The 21,645-nt window shown below is 30.6% G+C and overlaps 1 protein-coding gene across 3 annotated transcripts in view; it reads right to left on the reverse strand.

The window, feature by feature from the left end:
- Nucleotides 1-21,645, reverse strand: part of LOC129906414 (cGMP-dependent protein kinase, isozyme 2 forms cD4/T1/T3A/T3B) — a 122,611-nt gene that overhangs the window by 46,900 nt on the left and 54,066 nt on the right. For 2 of the 3 annotated variants that reach the window (XM_055982180.1, XM_055982181.1), the window contains exon 3: nt 767-933. In XM_055982180.1, the coding sequence (XP_055838155.1) occupies nt 767-933 (167 nt within the window). Of the gene's footprint in view, nt 1-766; nt 934-1,111; nt 1,220-21,645 lie in introns of those variants that run through there. The other variant, XM_055982183.1, reaches the window with a different exon arrangement.

A 21,645-nucleotide genomic window follows, 5' to 3' on the forward strand; every position in this document is an offset into this window, starting at 1 on the left:
ATACTTTCATAATTAAATACTCATTTTTTTTTATTATTTTACCAAAAATTGGGTTTTGGAAATTCTATTCTTAAATCCAACTATTATTCAAGAATAAATAATACCAATTGATTTTTCAAACTCCAAAGTAATTTTTTTCTGTCAATAGGTACCTATACATATTTTTAATTTTGATGTGAAATCAAAAAACAAATAATATTCATTTTTCTTTGGCCCCCCTGACGTACTTATTTGCATAAATGCATACTTATAAACTGCATCCAAAGAAGGAGCTAAGTTATTATTTTCTTACATGGTGGTCCTCATGTGCCATGTGTGGTTGAAAAACGTTAGATATTTTTTTTTGTTTTTGCATGTTGCACTCAATTGTTAGAATTAGAAAAGTAATAACAAATAACATTGTTTTCTTGATCTAAATTTGATCATTTTCATAGAATTTTAGAAAATTTTAAACTAATACAAAATTAATTGGCATACAAATTTATCAAAGAAAAACCAAATACAGGTCAATAACTCTTTTTCCATATTAAACTTATCCAATCTTATTTGACTACAAAAGTAAAATTCAAAACTACACCCAAACATAACAAACAGATGCTGTTTTAACTCATCCATCATCATTTTGACCAAAATATTGATTTTTTGAAAACTTTTAAAATGTAGAAAAAAATTTTTTTCTTCTCCATTCTCGGTGAAATAATTTAAGTAAGTTTATGCGCGCGCTATTACAAAAACCGAAGAAAAACATAAATAAACACTCACTCACCTTCCATCACATAAACAATGCTGCCAACATCTCCCTCTTTGATGATGAGACTCTTTGCCGCATATTTAACAGGATACATACAATCGACGATCTCACGTATTTGTGTTATTTCCAGATTCTTCATAAAATCATTATCTAGAATTGCCGATTTGATGAGTTCACGCGATCTGTAAAAAAATTAAAGTTCAACAAAACTCGATTAGAATTAAAAAAAAAAAAAACACTGAATGGGTAGTAATTAGTTGCAGAATAAAATAATCATTAGGGTGCACAAACAACAACAACAAGCACTTAATGCAAATTGCATTTATTCTATTTATGGAATCTATATAATCTCACGCTTACACAACTGATTTTGGTATCTTAACGAGTTCGGTGTCTGTCCCAGCTTGCTGGGACAACGGCTCCGCACTATATCCCTGACGTTTCAAACGAGGCTCTGTAATTTCGACAACTCTTGAAGATGACTCCACTCCAACTGATCCAATATTTCGTTCCAAAAACGACTGCGTCAAAGGACGAACAACTTGACGAAACTTGTCGATTTCGTTCAGTAGATCGACAATTATCGCTTCTTTCTCGAGACATTTCTTCTCAATCAATGACAGTTCATTTGTCAGACGAATAATCCTCTGATCCCGCTGCTCAATGAGCTCATCTTTAACTCTGATATCTGCCAAAAGACTGACAATTAGCTCGGTTTTGTTTGACACATCACCTTTGCCAGCAAACGAGGGTATATCTGTCAAACTTCTACATGCACTTTTCTTCCGCATGTCACTTTTAATGGCACTCACATCGCGATTCATAATGCCCCGCGGATTTGACATGTCAAAAATTTGAGACAGTTTGACAGTTCCACTTATGGTGTTTGTGGTCTTTAAGCTTGGGCCTTGTAACAACATTTATACACACTTTTACAGCAGCGCAGCGACCCGTCAGAGCTGAAAGTCAGCGGTGCACTGTGGTATTTATGTAAATTGTAAAATGTAACCCGAAATTAAAAATTCCAAATGGGAATAACCGACATTAACCGACATTGACAGCGCTGTCGTGTAAAGGAAAAGTATCTACGTGCACACTGAGCCTTATTTTACAGCAATAATTCCCCACTTTCATTACGTCAATATTCGCTGTCACACTGAACGGGGTGGCCGCTGTTGCCGCTCAAAACACAACAGAAACACTGAACACACTGTACGAACACTGAATGGAGTGGTGCGTGCAATGGCCGCACACAGTTAACTGTCAATATGGATGTCAATTGGAAGCCATTTGGCCCCGAAACCGAAAAATGAACATAATATTTGTACAAGTCAAAAATTTACATTTTCGCTGTCTATGAACCACAACATTGATCAAGAGCAGCTCATCGTAAGTCAAACCGCACGCACAGTACACACTAAAACTGCAGCTGTTTTTATTTTTTTTTTTTTTCAAAAGGTACACTGTTTTTTTTTCTGCCTGCTGCTGATTCAAAGACACAAAGAAGGCGCAACGAACTGCCTTGGCACAGAGCGCCTATCATCGACGCGTCGCGTAGTCCGTCGTTGATAGTCGTTGTCGTTGACTGCACCACAGATGTGAGCAAAATAGAAAATATAAATTTGGCTTTATTACTTATTCAAGTACACCGTTAAATGCGTGAATTCACACCCTCCCACTTGGCCTCATCTTGGAAAGGACGGCAACGCGGGGTAATGAGGGTGGGATTATTTTTGGCAAGCGTTATTGTAACACTGTTCCGCTGTTCGATTTGTTATCGTTTATAATGTCAGTCAGCAGCGGTGGCAATTAATTGGAAAAATTTTGCAGCCATTGAGGCTGAAATTTTTATTTAGGTGGATTTATTTATCGTTTGGGAAGATGCTACCCACCCTCATTTATGAGAAATAGTAGCTAGGTAACGCGGGAAATATACGAAGCAGCTTCCGTTTTTTTGTTCGTTTTGTGAATTAGTCAAATATTTATTGGCGAACGGTGAGTGCGCGTATATCTATGTTATAAATCCTCCCGGACAGGTTAGAGATCGCTGCTGCAGCCATTCATGGCCACCTCGACTTATAGACTGGAAAGCCGAAAGCGTGATGTTCTTTTCGAGTAAAAAAAAAAATAGCGGCGGCGATTCACACTGACTATACATGACTACCAAACGTTGTTATTACTTTATTTTTTGTATTTTACCTCAACACAGTGCAGCACCCTGCGGCTTATTGCCGTGGCAATGTGTTTTTTTTTTACAGTGTGACCATTCTACAGAAATGGCTGGGTGAGCTTTTATAAAATTTCTAACAAACAATTAAGATTTATAAGATTGATAATATTAATCAAACAAAAATATAGAAAAACCAAACCAAACCAAAAAAAAAAAAAAAAACAGGAAAAAGTTACGTATACGCCTGAGTGTTTCTTTCATAATTTAATAAATACGAAATTAAATTTTTGAGAAAAATATCATAACTAGACCTTATTAATTTTCAAACAAATATTAATGAATGTTGTTTATTATTTTCAATGCTTTTTAAATTCAACTCAAATAGATAAAAATTAAATCTCCCCTAAAACTGTCATATTCTGAGAAATCGATATGAAGTTGATAGTTAACCCTCTGTCGGCACACGGGTGCGAAATTGGCAGGACAAAAATAAAAAAATTACGATTTTTCAAAAAAGTGGTCACAAAAAAGTCTCTTTATAAGGGTGAAAATTTTTTTTTCGGAATTGTGAATACAATATTCGAATTCCTCGGAATATTCTATATCAATTTCATACTTGATTCTCTATAAAATATTGTGACCGAAAAAAGTTCTAGCGACATGAAAAAGTATAAACCAAATTCGCACCCGTGTGCCTTTCACGTCACAAAAAAGAGGTGTGCCTACAGAGGGTTAACTATTGTTTATTTATTTTGTATGATCGGTTTTGATTTTCAATTAATATTTGATCTGTGCAAAGCAACCTTGTTAACTGTGGTGAATTCATTTTATTGTTCTTTTATTTACTCCTAACACTTTTAAAACTCACAGAAATATAAAAGTAAACAACTCTGTTACGTGAAATCATTCACAGTGCTACTTTTGATGTGATAATCACTTGGCTTACTTCCCCATGGATTTTTTTAACAATTTAAAAAGCAAAATAGAAATTTACTTCTTCGATGAAAGAAACGATTTTTGATAAAGAATTTAAATATCCTTTTATTTCTTTAATCATAAGTCATAACCCACATTATGTAGGTATTTAAAAAAAAGTCAAACTAACGAAACTATTAGGTAAAACTGACCCTAAAATTAAAAACAAGTACAAAATTTGTACAACAAAAGTAAGTATACATGGAAGACAAAACAATGAATCAAGGGGCATGGTAGTGCCCAGCCAAGTTCTCTAGCAACTTTGGCACTACACCCTTATTTACAGGAAACAACTCAGGCCATTTTCGAGCCCCCTCTAACTTCCACACCAAAGATGTTAGATATTTCAAACTCGCTACATTTTAGTTTCAGCCTGTTACGATGAGTAGTTTCTGAGATGTAGGGCTTAAAAAATCGCAAAAACCGTAACTGACTGACTGACTGAAAATTTGAGATTTTCAATTCAAGGGGCGTGGCATCCGCCCATTTCCGCTGAATTTTTATCAAATATTATAGAGGTACTTCTGATTATCGTAGAATCTTTAAATTTGGTTGAATGGTAGAGATGGTAGTTTATACAAAGGAAAAAATTTAAAATTTGAGAATTTCAGCTAGGGGGCGTGGCAACCGCCCATTTTCACTGAATTTTCATCAAATATTATAGAGCACTTCTGATTATCCTAGAATCTTGAAATTCCGGTTGAATGGTAGAGCTGGTAGTTTATAAAAAAGAAAAAATTTAAAATTTGAGAATTTTAGCCAGGGAGCGTGGCAACCGCCCATTTCCACTGAATTTTCATCAAAAATAAGATTTTCAATTCTACAGCCATACCTTACAAAAAGTAGTGAAATCACAACAAAAAAATTACTGTTAAAAAAGAGCCAAGTTATCCTATGTTGAAATTATGCTGGCACAAAAAGTACTGAGATGTAAAAGTGTACCAAGTTCTAAAGTTTGGGCTCAAATTCGTACCAATAAAATTTTGATTGTTTACTTGGCAATTTTTGAAATAACTTTAAAAATCGGTAATTAAAAGAAAAATTGTCAAGGGAACAATCAAAATTTTATTGCTACGAATTTGAACCCAAACTTTAGAACTTGGTACACTTTTACATCTCAGTACTTTTTGTGCCAGCATAATTTCAACATATTCAACATTGGCTCTTTTTTTAACAGTAATGTTTTTGTTGTGATAAAAATGACACTAATGAGAGCAAACTTTCTTGAAGCCATTGATTTGGGCAGAATCTACCTACTATGCTAAACATTTTGGGGTAGTTTCTACGAGGTAACACCAACGTTACTTTCAATGTATTAGGTACATTTCTAAATCTAATATACAAGATTTATTGAAATTTATTTTTTTTTTTATTAAAAAACAAGGATGTTATTTTAAAATTTAAAAAGTTTATTAGAATGATATATCATTCTTTTTCTTAATAGTCACCCTAAAATAATTACAATATGGCGTTTGGGTTTTTAATACAGCTTGATTTATTTTTAATATTCTTGCTTAAAAAAAGGGAGGATGATTGTTTAATTTCAGTTCTTATATTATATAAGATATAGTTATAATTAAGGTACCAAGGATTTAGATTTTGATTTAAATTTCTTATATTTTAACACTTCTGATAATATTTTAAAGTTTTTTTTTTGTAGATATTCAAATTAAGATTTTAGTACAGAAATATTTGAAATTAATAAAAAAAGTTACATATTTAAAAAGTGTATAATAAAAACGAATATTAAACACTAATTTGTTTGATATTGAAAAAGACCTAATTCTAAAGGTTGTCTTAAAAACTGCAAAAGAATTTTTGACCGTGTACTAATGCTTTTCTGAAGAAATAATGAATCCACATTTTTAATTAAAATTTGGAGAAGATTAATTTATTCACACTTTTAAAAATATTAGGTTGGTTTCTACATTATGAGGCAACGCTAAAATTTTATTTAAAAATTAAATTTAATACTCTGAACTGAAGAAGCTATTGGTTAGTGTACTCCAGTATGCTATTTTCGTTTCCCTAATTGCTTAAGATTGTTCCAGGTGAACATTTGAGTTATTAAGGAATTTTTCTCTTGGCTAAGAAAACACCTGATATCAACCTTCCGAGAGGTGAAAGTCTGCCTCTAAACTCATGCTTAGGTGGAACAACATTCCTATTTGTTTGGCCACAGCAAAAAAATCTGGCCAATTTCAAACAAAGACAAACGCTGTTATCTCTGAACTTTCTATTTGTACATTATATCACACTAATAGGACACTGCCTTAGCGACAAGTACGCTCTACTCATATTTTTTAACGATTTCTGCAGAAGCTGTATGAACGAGGAGAAAGAAAAAACGGTTTTACATCTTCTCTGTTCATGCCCTGTTCTAAATTGAAGCGAAAAATTCTTTGAGAACCTTTTCCTTTTTTTTATTTTGAATAAAAAATATTTTCGTTAAGTGTTGTCTTTCTATTTGACGTTTTATTTAAATGTTACCTTTATTTTTATTTTATAAATAAATCCAATCATTGAATATTCTTAGTTTTTTTGATTTCTAAGAACAAGAAAGTGGATCTTATCATTCAGTGCATTTTGTACAATTGATTTAACATTTATTAAATTCCACTGTAGGCTGGTCACACTTAATATTTTCATGGTTTGATAAGATCGCAATATCCACATTTATTAAGCTTGGCGTTTATTTTTATAAATTATTTTCAGTTTTTTTTATTTTGTTTTGGTGTACATGTCTGTCAGGAGGAGGAGTACGCAAGTTAATAGCATACTTTATTACTTCATAAAGACCGAATTAAAAACGAAAACAAAAAAAACCAAAAGTGCGGCTATACTATACCTACATAAACTACTGGCAAAAGTGGGGCCGCTCTACTTGTCACAAGAGCCATGATCAACTGTATCGATTGGTTTGAGGCGTTTACGAGCTGTTTGCAAGCGATGCACACTCCACTTCCACCTCCGCATATCACGCAATCATAATAATATATGTGAGCATAGTGTTTTAAAGTAATTTTTTGAAAATAAAAATTTGAATATCTTGAGGTGGTGTGTTGTAGTGCATAGAGGTAGTATGAGCTAAGGTACATGATATAAGTTATAAATTTAATTATTTTGTTTTGCGGCAACAGACAGAGAGTTATTTGACGCAACGCTTTGATTGTCCGTGATGTCGATGTAGTGAAGCATGAACATATAATTAGCATATAATTGACTCACTAAGAAAATTCACATCGGTGTTTTTTTTTTTTTGGCTTTTTGTTTGAGGTGAACGATTGATCTGCAATCAATTTTAATTTATAGAATCGATAAGTTAATAAATTATTATTAGAATTTAGTTAGTGATTTAAAGACATTCCAGTCTAGCTTAGAAATTATTTTCGTGTTCACTTTTGTAACGTATAATTTTATTATTTTTCTTAAATGTATACGTAAGAAACTTTTTGTACCTTCGGGGATTTACTCTAATCTACCTACTCTAAAACAAATCCAATTTTCAAAGAATTTTTTCTACAAAATAATGTTAATTCATTTAATTTTTTTAAATTTCAAAGAACTGCAATTCGAGTAGACAAAATGTGTGATGCACAAGTAACTACCTACATTTTCTGATAGTATTAATCTGTGTTTAGAATTGTTAAGGGTTTTGATTATTTAATACATCTGGTCCATAAATCGAAATTTGGGTTTTGAAATTTGAATGAAGAAACTTGACAAGTGTTTCATTAATAAAGTAATTCCAAAAATTAACCCGAAAATGACTTTATTAAGTTTTTAAAAAACAAAAATTTAGTTAATATTTGTTGTTTTTGTTTTTTTTTTTTTTTCAATTTTTCCAAATATTTTCTGAAATAAAAATGTAGTTTTTCTACAATTATGCTTAAAAAATAGATTTTAATCTAAAATTAATATTTTGCTAAGAAACATTAAAAATAGAAAAAAAAATATAAAATGTAAGCTTAAACTAAGTTTGGTTAAAATCCAATTGTTTTTGTAAAACATAAAAATAAAAATCCAAAAAGTCGCATTTTCTCACATTTTTGAGGTAGAAGGTCTACTTTCCTAAGAAATCTTAAGAAACCAAGACCCACTTTTTCGCCCACCCACCCCCTTTACCCAATTTTTTGTTTTCAAAAATTATTTTCACTTGTTACCCACCGTAAAGATATTTTATTTCTTATTAAACTAAGAATTCCTTGACTTATGGCCTCTTGATGATCTGTAAGGGTCCTAGATTGCATTTTGGTTTTTAGCTATAACTTTTGATATAATCTTGTACATAAACTCGGCTTTGGTTGTACAAAACTGTACAAAACTTGTAAAAAACTTTGAAATATTTTTTTTTTTAGTTTTGCGATAGGTCCGGGCTGGAGAAATGTATGGGTTTTATGGGTTTTTGAAACACTTGGGTAGTTTGTAGGTCCATAATTGATTTGTGGACTTATAACCCCGATCTCTAAATGGGTCAATAGTACAATAAATTTACAAACACTTTTTCTCAGAAATGCACCATCAGAAAATAGATATTTTAACGAACGTCATGCTCACCGGCTTTTTGAAAAAAGCTGATATTTTGACACGTGAATTTTCGATTGAAAATTAGGGTGTTTTTTTGGTATTAAGTCAAAATAAGGTGAACAAATTAATATTTTAAATCAAATAAATTACAGTGTATTTGGGACATAATAAGGTAAGTTTTCACCAAATTTCGTAGAAAAATTTTTGTTTTTGAAAAAGATAAAAGTAAAAAACCAAAAACTCGGTTTTTTGAATTTTTCACATAAATTTTGAGGTTATGTGAAAAAATTGTTGATACAAAAGCTGTAGATCTTTTTATTACCTACAACTTTGCAGTACAACTTTTTTCTATAGGATTTGTAGTTTTGCCGGAAATCGAGATATACCATTTTTTACCATTAAAAACTCAACCCACCCACTTCCCGAACTCGGCTCGCCCGTAATTTATTTTTCCTTTAATTTTCATCATATTCACCTCCTTTTCCAATGGGTTTCATTCTACTATGATTTTTTTTGGTTTCAAAAATTATCGACCCTGGTCTATAATCAACATCTAAAAACAAAATTTCAAAAATATTAAATGTCCCGTTTTCGAAAATTTGATTTTTCAAAAAAAAAAAAATTCAAAATTTTTTTATTATTATTTTTTTGGAAATTTGTTTTTTTTTTGGGTTATATTCAAATTGTATAAATGCTTCCTCACAAAAAGTTTCGTTGAAATCGAATAAGCAATTTCGGAGATAGTCGGATTTGAAAAAACGGTTCTATGGCAGGTACCGTTAATAATCATTTTCAAACAAAAATTTTTTCATTAGAAGATAGACCTTAGCTTAAAACTAAACTACTACTTGAATTTTTAAACAAAATCGTTGGAGCCGTTTTCGAGATATTTCAATTTTACTAAAATCGGTATATGACAAGCACCGTTATTTTTGGTCCAAAAAAATTAATTCCAAAAACCCATCTGGAGAGTCGCCAAATAACGCTACATACCAAGTTTGACATTAATCGGTCCACCCGTTTAGGCTGTAGATCTTTATACAGACAGACAGACGGACTTCCGGGACCCACTTTTTTGGCATTGTCTACCATCGTCATATAGTGGAAAAATGTTATCTCAACTTTTTTTTTGTACGAATGCATAACTTGATATATAGTACCTATATCGCAAGTAAAAACGAATTCGTTCCGCAAAAACGTGACAAATTTTTTTAAACGTCTTAGATGAAGTAGATAAAAGTTCGAAACAAAGAAAAAAATATGATCGAAAATAGGTATACCAAGGTTGTTCAAACCGTGAGCATGTCAAAACGGTATGTCTTTTAAGAATCAGAATTTTAATGATTAGAGATCATAATTTTATGTTTAAAATGTAAACTTATGTTATTTAAGCCTTCTCATATTATTTGGAAAACTCACGATATCAACCCACGAAACTACCATAATAATAAGAATTAAAACTGATAGATTTTAAAATTCAATATCAGGACGCGTTTTGCTACAAAACTTTGTTGTACCTTTATAATTTTTAGTTTATGTTATTTTCTTTGAATTTCCCAGAACCTCAATTTTGTTTACCTTTGAAAATTAAAAAAAAAAAACAAAAATTCATTAAAACGAGACCACCCTGTTTACAAATGAAAATTCATCATTCATTAAAATTAAAACGAAAATAAACGATTTCCAATCTATTTTTAAAATCAAAAAATTCTAAATTAAATGCTCCATCGCACAAAGAGTGTTTTTGGCTACAGAGCAATTGCAAAAAAAAAAGATGATAATTAACTTGAACGCTTTTAATATAAATTGATTGAAATTAAAATACAAAAACAACAAAATGTTCAATAGAAGAAAATAGAAATAAATAAAAACACAAAAATAAACAAAAACAAAACCGGCATATGTGACATTAAATTCACGTGCGCCATCTAATTGTCGCAAATTGATCAATGATGTCAGAAGTTTCACTAGGCCATTGCTCACAATTCTCAGAACAGCTAGTATTCAATACACTATTGGTCATTTAAATAGGTTCAAATGTTTTATTTTTCTTTAAGTCTACAGAAAATTTGTAAATAATTAACGATAAAATTTATGATTGGTTGAAGAAAAATTGTGTCACTGATATTTTGTACTGCTCAGGATGTTAGAATTTTATTTGTACTGGCTAAAATCTCAAAAGCATTGAGTCGATCTGTAAACGCTTAGGTACTGACTCAAAATTTGTTTATAGAATGAAAATGGAGGAGTTTCATTTTGAAATAAAAACACTGAACCTACTTCAACAACGAGTAGTGTATAAATATTTACTTTATCCAAGCAAAATTAAACGAAAAAACAATTTAAATTGGAGTCTTTACCGGCAATTGTTATGTCAAAATTAAGCTATTTCGAAAGCAGAAATAATACATTTTTGATTAGATCAAAAAGGAAAAATTCCAGATCAATTATTTTTGTAAAGTCTTTTCGGTACAAAACTACAAGATGTTGTTCGATACCTATACAAAACCTTAAAAGGATATCGCGTGGAAATAAAACCAAAAAGATATTCCACAATAAATATTCCTTTAAGTCGGGCAGTCTGCCGTTGGCCTTCCAAAAAAACAGATTCAAAAAGAACAGCAAAACATTTAACGAGTAACTTGTGATGGGAATTTTAATTTGAAGCCGTGGGCTGTTATAACTGCTGAAATCAATTCCATCAATATAACGATTGCTGATGTCAAATGACAGTGATTTGCGATCAAGTATTTTTATATTTTGGTGACATTTCCTTCAAAAAAAGAAAAGAAAAAAGTAACAACAACAAAACCTCACTAATTGGACAATTTTTTGATGTCTGGGATGCCTGAAGTTGGACTTAAATATCACGTCATAAAAATAAACGATTCGGCATGTCAAAGTAAGTTTCCGTTATTTGGGTTTCAAGGTTTTAACTCATACAAAAAGAAACAAAATAACTTCACACTTTAATCAGATCAGGTATTGGTGAGGTATTTTACTAAAACAAAAAGGGACAATGTTAAGTTTCTGTAAATAAGGTGTTGTAAATGTAAATTTGTGAGTTACAGGATTGGCCTCAAAAGGGTATGAGTCCATCAAAGCCATACTGGGTGATCTAAGATTAACTGAGTTTTTCTGAGTAGAGGTACATTGTGTAGGTACCTACTATAAAATCAAATTCGAAAATAAGCGATAACAAAAATTAATGCGAAGAAAGAGAATGCGATAAAACTGGTTTGATTTACTTCAAACTCGGTCGAAAGGATTTTTTGGCTTTGAAATTTAATTTTTTATCATAAAAAGTACCTGCATCTGCAATGCATCAATTTTTGAAAAAATACGATTTTCTCAAAAACAGCATCTAGGATCTTTTCTATTCTAGGTATCAATTTTGATTTTTTAATATTCGTTTAAAATCAGTTTAGTCATTTACGAAAAAGTCAAAGCCAAGAAAACTATTTTGTGCAGGTACCGACCGACGGACGTACCTTTAATTTTGGTCCTCAGAATAAAATTTTATTTCGCCTTGAGGAAATCTGAAAAGTCTCATAACTGCAAAGTTTTAAGAAAGTCGCTTCAATAGGCAGACGGATAGACATAATTGTGCGACCCACTTTTTTAGCATTCTCTATAATCGTAATCTCATGTCCGATTATTACTCGATTTCATTTCGTTTACTTTCTAAGAATCTTAGACTTGTCAAATTTTACCTATATCGCCAGTAAAATTGCATAGAAAAAAAGGAGAACATGTATTTCCCCATAAATTTTATAGGAGTGTGGGGTTTATTTCATAATAATTCGATGACAACGGATTGACTGATTTCTATGACTTTTTTCAGTTGGCGCTCAATAAAGCTCCGAAAAAAAGATACATGGATCTTTGAAAAAGTAAAATTATAATCCATTTTTAACATCAAATACTAGTCCAGTCACTCTAGTAATTTTTAACCCCAATCTGCGGAAAAGGTCCTAGTGAGATGAATTTTGGTATACACCTTTATTACGGCGCGCGTTCTAATGAAGATGTGAAAAATCGACATTGATATCGTGCGGGTTAAAAAGTTATAAGGGTCAAAAGGTCACGAAAATCAGTTTTTCGTCAACATCTCGCGACCTATTGCTTCCAAATCATCAAAGTCATTATAAAAATTGTTCGTCGTGAAATTACCTACAAAACATATGCCTATAACACTTTTCTGTAAAATGAACCGTTTCGGAAGTAGAGCGCATACGAAAAATACATATTTTTGGTTTAGTTTGCTCAATTTTTTAGGTTTTTATCGAAGTAGATACTGTAAATACGCATTAACTAAAAAAAAGTAAAAAAATGTACACATTGGATTGGGATACAAAATAATATAGAAAAGGGGAAACTACGTTAGTTTGAAGTTTTTTAATCAAACATTCTCCATTCATAATTGGCTGTTCTGCTATCTCAGCGAAATGATAATGTCCTTTTTATATTGTGGTTAACACCATAACACAGGACCAACGCTTAAAGTCATGTAGGTTCTATATTTATGTAAGATGGGGTCTTTGCCATGAGTTAAGAGTTATTCCTCAATGAAAAAATTAAAGTATTGAACCGGTCTAATAATTTCCCAAACATGAGTTCCATAGAAAAGGTCGTTTAGAGCTTCTCAAGTTGCAGAATATCTTATGACAGTCCAAAATTAGCTGCTGAAAAAGCTTAGTGGTAATTTAAGATTGATAACAAGCTCAAAACTAAAATTAAACCATGTTTAAAAAATGTGTTCTAAATAATGAACCCGCTTATTGTAGCAAAAAGGGAAACATTTCGAAAAAAAACGTGGTTTCTCCTTTTTTGTATTATTTTTTATCCCAATGTGTAAATTTTTTTACTTTTTTTAGTTAATCCGTATTTACATAATATACCAACCAAAATTCAGCCCAATAGACCAGTTCGGTCTTTGGATGAAGAGGTTTTCGAAACTCGTATGTCTCGTTAAAAATGGCTTTTTAACATTTAACTACCCAGGATATGAACGCAAGCAAAAATTTAAACTCTTAAAATACCTACCAAGCAAATTATTTTCAGGAACGCCAAAGCTATTGTAAAAGTTCTCATTATTTTTAACCCAACACTAGTTGGATAAAATGCTTCATCGGATCGATTACCACCCAAGAGAAGAATAACTAAACGCTTCAACTTTCCTAAAAGGCTTAAAAAAATGAGCTTACACCAACAGTACAAAGTCTCGAAAACTACTAAAACTATTTTTAATCGTTAAGTTATTTTAGATACCACAGTTCCATATCTGAGATGTTTCTTAATACATTTTGACATGTTAAGTACTTATTTAATTAATTACTTTAGATAACTCAGTTACTCAGCAGATTCTTTAATCTTCAATTTAATACCTTTGCTGCTCGAATAAACAAATAAAAAGACAAAAAAATCTCCATAACTTGTGGAAATATCCCACCACTTTTATTTGATATATTTCACTCGCATTTCCTGAGCACTTCACCATTTCACGGAAGTGTAATGGACGTCAGCTACTACTGACAACCCATCGATCAAGATCATAAAAATATGAGTAGCCACTTGTTCATTGAAAAAAAGTAATAAATAAAATGGATTACTAAAAGCATAGAGGAAGGAATACCTAGAGACGCGACTTCGGTTGGTTTTTCTCTTCCACCCTACAAGCTGCAATGAGAGGAAAAACTCCACAGTGCTTATATGTGGTAGTTTTCCCGTGCATTTTAAATGGCACCAACACATTCAACTGTGGAGTTGAGCTCAAAACAATTAAAAACAATTTAAGTGCTCAGTAGGAAATAAATTCATAAAAAAATAATATAATAAATTCAAAACACGAACCTTTTTTTTTTATTTCTGTACATATTTATTGAAAGGTGGGTGTCTGGAGTGAGCTATTTGAGCTATTCAAGTTCATGTACAAACCAAAATCATGTTTAAATTCAAAATTTGTGAGGACATCTACTGGTAAAAGGAAGGTATTAAACGAATTGTACTTTTCACACGTATTCACAGATAGGAAAACAAGAGAAAAATAAGAGAGATTATCTGAAATTAAATTTGCGGGTGTTTTAGGTAAGGGGGGTACGAGTCGGCTCTCTAGGTATTCCTTCCTTTATGACTAAAAGTGTCATTAAAATAACTTGAATTTTTTTCCTCTATATTGACAGGTGGTAAAGATACAAAAAAGCACTTGAGCTTGTATACTGCCATCTGCCAGTAAATAGATGAATTAATACTTCGATAACTCTCGAAGCTCTGTGTGACGGATTATTAGTAATGCGCATGACTTACACTCAACATATGACAACATGAATCACATCACATTCAGTAAAAAGTAAAGAAGGAGGCATTCGACGAACTTGGGGGCTTGGGGCATATAATTTCCTATACTTCTTGTCGGCTAAGTCTTAAACTACTGCAGTTATACGCTGTCACTTAAAGATAAACGAGTTGTTGATAGAAATGGATACATGATACATCTCTTAAGTCTCGATCCATTCAGAAGATTTTTTTTTTAATATTTAAACAGGTCTTTGCTGTTAACTGAAATGCTGACAGTAATTTTTTTCTACGATGAATTAACTTAATGTTTAAATGTGCAAAGCAGAAAAAAAAACTAAACAATGTTTATGGATAATTCTATAGTGGTTTTTATAGTTCTTCAACTTGTAGATACAATATCTTGTTTACACTTCGGTATAATATGTATTTATCTTGATCTTGTTGAGTAGTTAGAATTGGCGACTCGAAACAGATGTATCTCTTCATGAAAGACATTAATAAGCTTTGAGTACCTAGAATAAACGTTTACCTGAGTCGATATAAGCAAACGAAACAGGTGATCACGTTTTGGTATTTACAAAAAGTGTTATTTTAACAACTTTAATCAAGGGCACGCGGTAGCTGAAATAAGAATATTTGTGCGTTAAGTATTAAGTTCTTGAGCCAACAAAGCGATTTAAGGGCGAGATTTTTGTAGTGAGGAACAACAATTACGTTTAAGGGCTTTTATAACGAATAATAAAAGCAACAAGTTTAGATACTTTTTACGTTCACAGATTTGACCGTGATTATATTTTGTGATCTGACCATGAATTTGGAAATATAATTCTGTAATACAAAAACAATTACTCAACGATCCTAAAAACAAATAGGCTATAGAAGATGGTATTATGTATATTGTATAAGTTTAGTATGCACTTTAAGGCTTTAATTACGTTTTGTATTTTTATTTATTATTCTAGAGTGGTTTTTATTCGTCATATTCAAATTGTTTTAAGACTAGAATTTAAAGAGCTAAATTGCCGCTAAATTTTCTCCGAAATAAATGAAAAATGACCGATGGTTCTGACACTGGCAAAACAATTAAATCTGAAAAAAAGAACTAGGTACCACAAAATACGAAATCACTTTTTTTAAAAATATGTTTTTAAGATTTTTCAAAGTTTTTTGTCGTTGTTTTTCCCAGCATACAATTCTGGCTATATCATGAGTAATAAACGACTTATCTGAACAGAAAAGCCGGCACCTGAAAGCTGATCAAATAGGCAAGAAACACTTGAACAACTTTTTTGGGTAACTCCAGATGTTTAAGTGCAATGTATTAAGACATTTAAAAAAAATCGATTTTTTTAAAGGAAATTTTTGAAAAAAAAAATTAAAATCTTCCGAATCCTCATAGTTTGAAATGTGTAGTACACTTTCTGGCAAAGATAAAAAGATAATTTTCTTTAAAATGTATGGATAAATTATAAATATATGACCATTTTTGTAACGATCAATATTTTCGACTTTTTCTGTTACTTTTTGAGTTTTTGTCTATAACTTGTAAAGCAAGCCGAATTTGAAAATTTTTATTAAGTAATTTTTTGTAGATAATTAAATTTCCTATCGACGTTTTTCCTTTTAAAAAAAAATTTTAATTAAAATATTGTAAAAACTTAAGAAAACCTATTCAAAAAAAGTAAAAAAATGTTTGATGTTTTTACTAAATGGTCTTTTTTATCCTTTGAGCATTTATAAATATGGGCTTTCAAAATCGACTGTTTTTGGTCTTTTTGAACCATTTTTCTTTAACACATATTTTACAGTTTAATAAGTGAATGAGGCAGCTCAGTATTTAGGTAGATTCGACTTTTTTAAAAGACAGCTTTCCAAAAGCTGTTTTATATCTCTTTCCTTTTAAAAATTATACAAATTAAATTTTAACAGACATTTGTTTTGAATTTTTTTTTTTTTGTTGACAAATAAGGTTCAAATGAGGTAAACCAAATTATAAAAAATGAACAAATTGCTTGTAATTATAAAATTGATAAACGTGATTACACAAATACATACTACAATTTAATAGTCGATGCCAATTTAAGAAACAGTTAAATTCAAAATTTTTAAGATATTTTTGTATTTTAAATACTTTTTAAAAATTTGTTTAATGTTTTTTAAATTTTTTATTTCAAAACAAATGTCTGTTTAAATTTAATTTGTATACCTAATTTTTAAAAGGAAAGAGATACGAATTAAATAATTAATTTATTGTTAGTATTTTTGGTAGGTAAAAATAAAAATTGAGTTTTTAATGGAATCAAAGAAGCAAAACAAAAAGGTAAAATAAAAAAAAAAATAGTTTTTGGAAAAACCGTTTTTCGGTTTTCTTGCTTGATTTGACAATCAAAAAATATATTTGAACCTAATTTGTCAACCAAAAAAAAATTTTTTTCTAGTTTGATTTTTAAGACCTCATAACTTACCCTTAGTAGAATTTTTTAGGGATTTTGTGAGCTGAATATGAATTAAAATTTATATTTGTGTGGTTAGTTAAGAGAGGAAATGAAGGTTTTGAGGGTTTTCAGTTTTTTGTCTCTCTCGTTTTTTTTTTTTGTTCGACGGTTTTTTAGACTTTTTTCCAGTTTTGTTTTTTGCAAAATCCGGTTTTATTCGGGAGAAAAACTGATAAGACACCGGTTGACCGAAGCAAAAAAACCGAAACCGGTTCAAACGGGCCAGCCTTTCTAAATCCTAGTCTCTTATACATAAGCTCCAAATAATCGAATTTCCATCACTTTTAACAATTTAATTTGAAAACTATATAGGTAGGTACTTAAAACCATCAGAGCAAGAGTCTCTGAAGAATCAAAGCTTGGATTTTTCACTAAAATAGGCTCATATATCACATGAATTTTCCACTACTTAAATTTAATTATATTCTGGACCAAAAAATAACGACCTCGGAAATTTTGTAACTAAGGGAACCGGTACGGAACAACCATGGCATTCTTTTAACAAAAAACTTGTAGAAATATGATCGTGAGGTTTCCATACAGATCAGTAATAGCAACCTAAAACGTCGTGAAGTAGGTATAGTTACTCTCAGGTCAACTTTAATGAGTTGTTAAAAATCACCCTGCACCTGCATTAAAAGATTATGATAAAAAGAGAAGGTTAAATTTGCAGTCCATCGAATAAACCGTCTAATTAAAAAAAAAAGTAGGCGACTCCTGTAGAAAATATGAAAGGTTTAAGACCACTGATCATTGCTATTAATAGCCTCCTTCCAATTTTTTTAAAAAATATATTTTGCGTCTCTTTAAGATAAAAACGTCAATCATCACTGAAGTGCCCAATCAACACAAAATTTCCTGTCGCAAAAAGATCATACCGAAGATATTAAAAATCAATCATTGGCATTTTTATCAGATGCAATCAATCTGCGTGTATCCTTTCTTCAATCTTGTCAAATTGATTTCGTATGCCGGTTTCATTTCAATGCACAGTGAATTTGTTTATTAAGAATAGTTGGCATAAATTGGAAATAATATTTGACAGGCCTTTTTTGGGTCCACAAGCCTCTTATAAACTTGGGAGACGTTTATTTTCTTGCAATCATTGTCGTGCACTTATTTTGACTTTATGTCGTTTATGTCGGTTTCAATTCCAAAAATCGAAAAACAGAAAATTATTTAAAAAGTGAATGGACAAACTGTCATCGTTTACTACAATTCCTCGCTAATTTGTTAAGTGTCCCACTGTGAGTCAGTGAGCCATATACAAACTCACTCACCGCGAAGGTGTCCACCGTTCTGCTTATTAATGCATGCTGCACATATGCGTGCAGAGGCGGTTAGGATTTTCCATTTAAAACTTCCATAAAAGCATTTTAATCGTTTTCTGTGAGGAAAAAAAAATCAAAACTAGGAGTGGCTGACATTTATAGGTACGAGTGTCTTTGTGGGGCTTCCAAACTAAATCTAACTCCTAATTACCTTTCAAGATCTTGTTAGTCAGCTGTACGGGTACTCAAAATGTTGTCATTTTCGTTTTCATGCCAAAATGAAGCGAATGTATCAATTAGTCAAATTAGTTGCATGAAAAATGTTAAAACCCCGCATTTTAATGTTTGATGTGTTGACGTGATTTTCGACAACTTCAATCTTTTCCGTATAGACACACACAGAGTACTTATTCAAATGGAACAAGTCTTCAATTTTGATTTGGATATCTTCAACTTTTAACATTTTTTGGTGTTCACACTCTTGAAGACACACAATTTGTTAAGCATTTTTCGTTGTGTGAATTAAAGCGGCTTAGTCTGGTGAAGACATATTAATCTCTAAGGAATACGAGTTTCAAGTCAGATTTGTTGCACATGACTTAAATAAATGGTTATTGGCAAACTGTGAAATCATTGACCGGTTCAATTACTCAGTATCGGATTACATCAAGAATTCAATTGAAGTTTAAATTAGCATTTTTAGTGACGATTTCCATAAAAACAATAAACATTATCATTACTCAAGACAAAAAGGAGGACATTTCTACATTGAATATCGACATCAAAACAGGTCAAGGATATTTAAAAACAAATTTATCCATGAAAAGTGAAAAATTGTTCTTATGAATATCACACCTGATTTGCACTGATAAAATCAGACTTTACGAAACAGGAACACACGCAATCGTGTTGAAAAAAATGAGGTGCATCCATGCATCCTAGCAGATATGTGCAATGAAACGTGCAAAGGAGTGGTCTTTTTTGTTTCAAGAATTACAGAAGCAACAGGTTTGGATGCTTCGTAGACTCTCATTGTTTAACCCTGGTTAGGTTGGGGGTCTACCTTTAAAACAGAAATCAATATATTTGATAAGAATGAGAAGAAAAAATTAATAAAAATAAAATTTTACAAGACTGTTGAATAAACCTACGCACTTGAAAAAAGGGAGGAATAACCCAGTAACAATTGGCTGATTTAAGATAGGTAATACATATGAGAAAAATAGTCAAAGCCAGCTTGGCCGACAGATTTTTAAATCTTCAGCGAATTCATGACTTTCACTGATTGTGTGAACTTCATTTTTACTTTTTATTTGGTAAAAATAATAATTTACCAAATGGTCCATATAAATGAAAAAATATCGTAAAAATAGGAATTTTGCATTATTTCGACAAATTTCAAAACGCCTGAAGTCCGGAAGTCCTTACCCAATTTGAACAATTTTTTTTCTACTTAATATTTAGCACATAAAAGAGCTGTCTAAAGCTATTACATTAAAATAATAACACGATACTGTGGTCAAATTTTTTTTCAAGTTTCAAGGTCAAACCGTAGGCAGAAGATATTAACCGATTTTGATTATTTTTTAAACCCTTCTTAGTCTTCACCGTTCGCAACTTTTCCGCGCTATTAGGATTTGAAATTCGAAAAAGTGGTTTTTTGACCCACCCACAATTTTCGAAAGGTCTTAAAGTATTTGTTTTTATTTCTGCAGTAATTTGTGAAAAGTCCATATGAGGTTGGGTTCACAAGTGCCAAAAATTGTTTTTAAACATTTTGTACATACCGTATTTCTGTATTTTCAACTTTTCGTAATCCTTGATTCTGTGTTTCAAAATTAATTTTTGCATTTACATTATTTTTTTATATGATTTGAATTCGTTAACCTAAAACGTAAAACGTAGAGTTCTAAATACATTGAATTGTGAAATACGAAATAAAAGAATAGATGAATGGAATACTGGAATTATATTCATATAAAACTTGTTCATGCAAATACAGAATTTTGAAATAACCCGATTTCGTTTCTGTTTTATAAAATTCGACAAAAAATTAAAAAAGGGTTTGGAAAGTATAACATTTATTTTATTTTTTTGTAGAATTTTGTAAAACATCATCTCACTTACTTGTTTGTTTTATTCGCTTTCTTATTTTTTGTTGATAAATTAATAACTTTAAAAATAAAGAAAATGTTATAATTAAAAATTTATTAATTTATCAAGTAAAATTAATAAAATTTAATAAGAAAAAGAATGTTTGGTTGGTATGACATCGTTTTTAATTGGTTGTATGTGTCTATAGATTTGAGTTGTGTAAGTATGTCAATTTATGTGCATTTTAAAAAATATTTGTGAAATTAGTAAGAAAATATGCTTACAGAATATGCAAAATTTTTTTTAAATATACATATTTTTTTCAATTTGCATACATATCTTCATAGTATACTGGCAGAATTTTGAAAAATAAAATTATAAAATTTTGAAGGACAGAATAGAAAAAAGCAGACTTTTTAAAAACAGAATTTTCGTTAAAAAATCAGAATTTTGAAAACCAGAATTTTTGAGTCTGAATTTTGACCCGCTCGCTTGAACCAATTTTGTTTAACTTTATTCACTCTCGATTATATTTTAAACTTTCAAATCGTATACAAATTTTAAAATGTATCCTTTTTAAACTGCTTTTTTATAAAGATTTAATGGGGCTGAGTTTGTTAGTTAAAATGAATTAAGTTCGAAAAATCATTTAAATTTGTTGGTTCCGTTCTGTAATTTTTCAAAAAAGGAAATGAAAATGTTTTTATCAATAAAAGCTACAAATTTAACAATATTTTTTAACATAATAAAAATTAAAATGACTTAAAAAAAAAAAAACAATAATAGTCCAAGTTAAGTTAAGTTACCTATTGCATTTAAAAAAGGACTTCTTTCAAAAATACTCAATATTTTAGAATCTAATCAAAAAATAAAATAACTTAATCCCACTCAACTCGAAGTGATTGTGAAAGCATTTCAATTAAAAATTAATTGTTTCAATGTCAAAGTTCTATTCTCTCTTTTTTTGTTGGAGGACATTCAAACAGATGTTGGGTGTTAAAAATGGTTATGAATTCTTGTGTTGAAATACAAAGTCTTGCATGGCACAAGCAGTTTTAATTACAA

Source organism: Episyrphus balteatus, chromosome 1 (assembly GCF_945859705.1).
Source record: "Episyrphus balteatus chromosome 1, idEpiBalt1.1, whole genome shotgun sequence".
In the NCBI taxonomy this organism is placed as follows: Eukaryota; Metazoa; Arthropoda; class Insecta; order Diptera; family Syrphidae; genus Episyrphus; species Episyrphus balteatus.